Genomic DNA, 6,404 nt, shown 5'->3' on the forward strand with positions numbered 1-6,404 from the left:
AGCCAACCATTTGGCCAAGTTGAAAGAATCTGTCGACTACTTTTGCCAAAGACTGACCTTGGAAAAGGCCCAATCTTTCAATGTTTCAAAGAGGGCTGAGTGTATTTTGTTTAAAACCCACTGTGTTCTGATTATGTTAAACTGTGTTTGATTACTATGCAGTTTGTTTCCATGTGCTTTATATGACATTAAATCAAACATTCAGGTAGCCTATTTAATCTGTCATCATGAAACAGTTCAGAGATGTTTTCACAGTCTTTTCAGCCTTTGCTGACATGCTCTTCGAAAACAATAATGCACTAGGCCCTTTTCAATGATAGACCTTTCAATGAGTTAAGTTCATTGTTGAGTTTTTGCTGTAAATATACATGTTTTTTTATGCTGGCCTAAATTTGAGGTCCTTTGTGGTATCCAATAAAGGGATTAAGTTGTTTGAAAGAGAGACTCTTGTTTGTTTTTCTGTCAGAGATGATAAATTGTAGGAAACAAAACGGTAAACCAATGATTACTTGATCTAACTTTATGCTAAAAGCTTATCTGATTGTTAATGGATTCAGAGGTTCTGACTGAAACTGCTCCTGTGTCATTCACAGGCAGGTAAAGTTGCTTTGTTTCTCTATTGTTGTCAGTGACAATGTGCCTAAACTGGTCAGACCAGACCATTCTCTGAGGTCCGCCCACTACGCAAACCTGCCAAGAGATTACATTTCCAACAAGTACGAAGAGCAACTTCCTGCTTTTTTCTCAGCACAGACAGACACAAGAGACCGAGACAAGAAATTCAATACTGACAGTGTCACATGGGTACTAAAGTATTACCCTCGCCCACACACACAGAAAAAAACATTGTTTGGGAGTTTCCAAAATGTTTTGCTAATAGGCTACCGCATGCCACCAATTCCATTAGAGTTATAATTTTAGTAAAACCTCCCAACATAAGGAACCAAAGTGATAAATAATTTTACATTCAAAAAGAAAACAGATTAAGCCCGCAGTTTTTCATATCTGTACAACAACTGGTAATATATAACAACAGGCATGTCTTTTTTTAATCAATTTGAAAAAGAACAAATATACATCTTGTTAATAAACACCCACTTTTTCAGAAAACGACTTCCCTGTAATGTGTGAACTGAGAATGTAAACTGAGACACCTGAACAAACAAAGTAGCAGCTCGAAGCAGCTCCTGTGGTAGGTGTACAAAGAAAAAATTAGGCCTGAGGGAACGTGTTGCCCAGCAACAGGTGGCTATTCCCACCCCTCCTCTCTCTGGTGTCCTGTCCACAGGGAGGAGGCGCAGATGAACATCCACCAACTCCTCCTCCTCCACTAGGATGCAAAGCCACTTCATAGAGGGACTCTGCTGCTTCCGCCTATAGTCAAACTGTCTGCGCATTATTGTTCGTATGAGTCTGGAGGAATAGGAGGGGGACAGGATGGCCAACTCAGCTCTGGAGATAGTTGGTCTAATAGTGACCCTGATTGGGTTGATTGGGACGGCGGCGAGCACCGGGATGCCAATGTGGAGAGTGACAGCTTTCATAGGCGAGAACATCATCGTGTTTGAGACTCGATACGAGGGTTTGTGGATGAACTGCTTTCGGCAGGCCGACATCAGGATGCAGTGCAAGGTGTACGACTCTCTCCTGGCCCTGCCCCCTGACCTGCAGGCTGCAAGGGGTCTCATGTGCTGTGCTCTGGCGCTGGGTGGTCTGGGTTTGCTGATCAGTTTAGTCGGGATGCAGTGCACATCATGTATCGAAAACAACGATGAAGCAAAGCGAATCGTCCTCATCATTGCAGGAGTAATGATCATATGTGCTTGCATCTGCGTCCTCATCCCTGTCTCCTGGACGGGTCACGTCATCATCAGGGACTTCTACAACCCTTTGCTGATCGACGCTCAGCGCAGAGAGCTGGGGGAGGCTCTGTACATTGGCTGGGTGGCTTCATTTTTCTTGTTCGTTGGAGGATGTATGTTTTTGTGTTTCAATTTGCAGTCCACCAAGGATACAGAGTCAGAGAGGTATTTGTACTCAAGGGCCTCTGACTATACGGCCTACCCTCCCCAGCCTCCCCAGCCTCTGCAGCCTTTACAGCCTCAGCAGCTGGTGATCCTTCCCCAACCACAGCCCCAGCTTCAGCCCCAGCCAATGCTGTCAAGATATCCCTCCAACAACTACAGCTACAACTCCAGACACCCCTCCGTCCGCAGCGGGGTGGCTTATCTCTGAGCACTAAAACTGACTGAACTATCAAAAACTCTCCATACAAAGACATTTCTTTTTACACATGAAGTACAATTCATGAAACATTTCAAATTTAAAAAATAAATTTCAGGTAAGGATTACAAAAACATTTCATTTATTGCTTTCACTGTGAATACCAAATGGACCCTACTGTACAAATGTCTGTTTAATCACTTGTTTTCACATTTTTGAGGAGCATTGCGTGTCCTTTGCCATTTAGAGCACTATTTATAGACTCCTGATATGGTCCGACATATTGATTATTTCCTTGCCAATGATTTCAAGTACTTCGTGAGTAATCAAAGTGTTATTCCAAGTTATCTTTTTATACATTGAGTGTAACATACAACCTTTGTACAAGGTAAAGCTTCTGCATTCTGTACCTACTAAAAGATTGACACTGACTTTTCAAGCAATTTTGTGTCTATAGTTCAAATATTATTTTTCTCTTGTTTTTTGGCACAATTAAAAATGAATTCAATGTTTATCACATTTCACTGTCACACTTAAGTTTGAAAATGAAATTTGTATGATTAAAATAAGCTTAATCAACTTAAAGCTGGTATCAGGATCATTAAAGTGACAAATAGAGCAACTGGGTTACAAGAAGTGCCCTCAGGACAGTAAATACCAAAACATCAACAGACTACAAGAGAAATTCACAAGAAAAGAAAATGTTTGAGATCTCAACAAATCCCGTGTATATAGAAAACAAATGTGAGTCTTTGTTTAAGTTTCAACTTTAAGTCTCTGTTAACTTTGCTTCATGCCCTGGAGCTCTCTGGAACTGATGGGACTGAACAAACGGCTAAGCAAACATAAGATGCAGGTTTTTAAGTACCTGTTTGAGGGTGTGGACTGAGAGGGAACTGAACAAGAGATCCTAGTGTTTGACAAAAGTGACAGAGATGGCATGACAACATAATCATGTGATCACAATTTGCAAGTTAATTTGAATGAGTTACTGAGAACTCTGAATCAAGCATTGCCCAATTGATTCCCAGGTTTCATAACATGTTTCAAATGTTTGGGTGATAAGAACACATCTTCAGAGCAATGGTGTATTTCAATGAATTTCAACTTAACTGTAAAATCATATTTTTGCTTTTAGTAACTTTAAAAACAAACTGTGATTGCAAAAGCTGCTTAAAAAAACTAAAATTCTCTGTAGAGTGGATGTGACGTTCCCTCAGACCCACATTACAATGTGTCAAGCAACCGCCAGCCAGTGCCCTGTGTTATGACTGCTGTTTCATAATGAAAATATTTGATGATGTAATGATATAATTGTCTAGCTTGAGGTATCAACAAAACAAGTCAACTGTTCTCCATGCCCTATGTTGTGCTTTTGACAGCGTTTTATTTTGAAGAATGTAGAATATTCACACTAATGATAAACACATGCTTCTGGTATTTATCAATTTATACAATATTTTGACTTTGAGAGCCTGGTCCATCTCTGTTCAGTCACCCTGACTCATTTCTGCTCCCCTGTGGACATCAGAGGCACTGCAAGATCTTATTGTACATCTAACTTTTTTACTTCTAATTTTTTTTGTCAAAGATTTTTGTGGATAATAAAAACAGTAAAGTGATAAAATCTGATTGAAGGTGTGATCTCTCTCTGAGATATCTTGTCTGTGTTTTCTGCTGGAGTAGCTGATGTCTGAGATAATTCACTTTAGCCAGAGGAACCATAAACACAAAACAAGGGTAGGTCATCTTCACCCCCATTGCTCGGAGCCAACCAGGTTAGCTTAGAGCATCTTTCCCATAACAAACCCTGATAACTGCACACAAACTGTCAGATGAGAGGAGCCTTGCGTACTTGGACACATCTCGGACTTAAGATCTTGTGTCAAAAGGAGCTTGAATATTTTTTATAGGGATATTTCTGAACACTTCTGCACTACACAATGGTTCAAGGTGTCTCGGAGATAGCTGCGATGTGCATCGGCCTGATTGGGCTGATCGGAGCAGCAGCAACTACAGGAATGCCCATGTGGAAGGTGACAGCTTTCATCGGAGAGAACATAATTGTGATGGAAACCCGCTGGGAGGGCTTGTGGATGAATTGCTTCCGACAGGCTAATATCAGGATGCAGTGTAAGGTGTACGACTCCCTGCTGTTCCTGCCTCCAGAGCTACAGGCAGCCAGGGGTCTGATGTGTTGTTCCCTGGCTTTGTCAGGACTGGGGCTTCTTGTTGGACTGGTAGGAATGCGGTGTACTTCCTGTTTTCAGGGTAACCAGTGGGCTAAGACCATATTCCTGTTTGTCGCAGGTGGTATGCAGTTGGCGGCCTGCATTTGTGTTTTTATCCCTGTGTCGTGGACAGGCCATGTCATCATTAGAGACTTTTATAACCCTCTGCTCATCGACGCCCAGAGGAGAGAGCTGGGGGAGGCACTCTACATCGGATGGGTGACCGGCGCCTTCCTTTTCGCCTCAGCTTTGCTGTTCCTCTGCCGCCGCATGCCTTCAGAGAAAGGCTCATTCGATGTGTACCACCCTCACCTGCTCAGTTACAAAACAACCCCCAACAAACCAATGTTGATGAATTATCACCCCATTTCAAGTCTTTCCAGCCTCCGATCTAATGGATACCAGCCTGCTCTGCCAAATGACGCCTCTGTTGGGCAACGACTGGGGACACCACTACAGACCCTCCCGCAAGTCATGACAAATGATGGAGCATTCATCAACCCTCCTGTCGTCTATAACCCTGGTTTGCCTGAAAGTGCATCCTTGTTGTATCAAGGAAGCACAACCCATCATTCTTCCAAGCGGAGCTCCAACAATGCTGGGAGTTTGTACACTCCAGGAAACTCTTTATACATCAGCCAAAACATGACTCCGTATTCGCTTAATCCCGCAGCGTCCTACCAGTCCAGTTTCAACCCTGTACCACACACACCCCTATTCATTGGATATGAATCATCCAGAGTTTATCCAGACCTTCGCAGTGGGGGCAGACCTGGTGTGTACATATAAGAAATATACTTTATATTAGAGTATTTTTTTCAGAAACTTCAAGAACAAAATATTTTTGTATTCTTTTATCTCTGGTTGATTTAAACCAATGCACATTTAAGGGGAGAAAAAGGTAACTGATGTATTCTCTGCTTGGTAAATGATGTAAATGATGTATCCTCAGCTTTTCTTTTTCTTTTTTTAAAATGTCTTTAACTATAATACAGTAGTCATTTTAACTTCAGCCTAAGGTGTTAAATACTCTAGTTTTTCTGATGCCCTGTAAAAGACTTACTTTTCAAATTAAGAGATAGTCAAAAGAAATATCATGTCTTCAGTTCTGTTCACTCTGTTTTTTTTTTTCTACCTGCTGTGGTTATCAATGTTGCTGTTGATTTATTTTTTGTCCTTGCACCAATAAACAAAGGGACAAAGAGTGTAAAATATCTAGTCAAATTAAATCACATATTTCTTTTATTATTGTAAAAGATTGTATTCCTTTTTAAATATATATAACAGAAGCTAAGCCTATATGCAGTTGAAATTTGAATAATGCAGCTTTTTACTCTGCAAACTTTGCTTTGTGTGTGATCTCTTATATTTCACAGGGGAGCATCTTTGAGCACAAGTTAATATCCTGTGTTAAATCTATAAAACATGCAAAGAATGTCTCCTAGAATGGGCTTTCACAGTGACCTGCAGATGAACTTTGAGTTTTTGTGGCTGTTCAAAACAAGTTGTCCTGAACAAGCCCGCGCCACTGTTGTTTTCTACCACTAGGTGGTGCCAGAGAACACGATGAGTGTACTGGAGCGTGGACTAACGCTGCCCTCTTTCCCTCTCAGACTGCAGGTGGCAGAAGAATAACACACTCTCTGAGTCTCTCACTGCATCTTAAGATGAAGCTTTAATTGAAAAGAAATCAGATCGGGGGAACAAATTGAAAAAATGTAAAATCTGTTATAAGTACAAGCTATTATTGGCACGGCTGAGTGAGAGCATTTTATCACATTAAGTTTTCATTTGGAGTGAACAGACTGTAACCTATTGATTATAATCTTTTGGGTTTAATCAGATTTGTTTTTTTGATTTTAAAAGATGCTTGTTTTATCTATTTAATTTGGAGCAGACCCAGTTTTGACCTTTCTTTTTTAACACATTGCGCAAATAATTCAGGTTTTT

The 6,404-nt window shown here is 40.9% G+C and overlaps 2 protein-coding genes across 2 annotated transcripts; both read left to right on the top strand.

Moving 5' to 3' along the window:
* Window positions 1–1,392: 1,392 nt before the first annotated feature.
* LOC141798054 (claudin-8-like) lies at window positions 1,393–2,438 on the top strand. Its single transcript, XM_074679823.1, has one exon. It carries the CDS (start codon window positions 1,438–1,440, stop codon window positions 2,233–2,235), a length of 798 nt encoding a protein of 265 aa, XP_074535924.1. The 5' UTR covers window positions 1,393–1,437; the 3' UTR covers window positions 2,236–2,438.
* Window positions 2,439–4,166: 1,728 nt separating this feature from the next.
* On the top strand, window positions 4,167–5,243 carry LOC141798213 (claudin-8-like). Its single transcript, XM_074680044.1, has one exon. The coding sequence runs from the start codon at window positions 4,167–4,169 to the stop codon at window positions 5,241–5,243; it is 1,077 nt and encodes a 358-aa protein (XP_074536145.1).
* The last annotated feature ends 1,161 nt before the right edge of the window (window positions 5,244–6,404 follow it).

Source organism: Halichoeres trimaculatus, unplaced genomic scaffold, assembly GCF_033239565.1.
Source record: "Halichoeres trimaculatus isolate MK-OKI-2021-1 unplaced genomic scaffold, fHalTri1.1 fHalTri1_scaffold_9, whole genome shotgun sequence".
Lineage (NCBI taxonomy): Eukaryota > Metazoa > Chordata > Actinopteri > Labriformes > Labridae > Halichoeres > Halichoeres trimaculatus.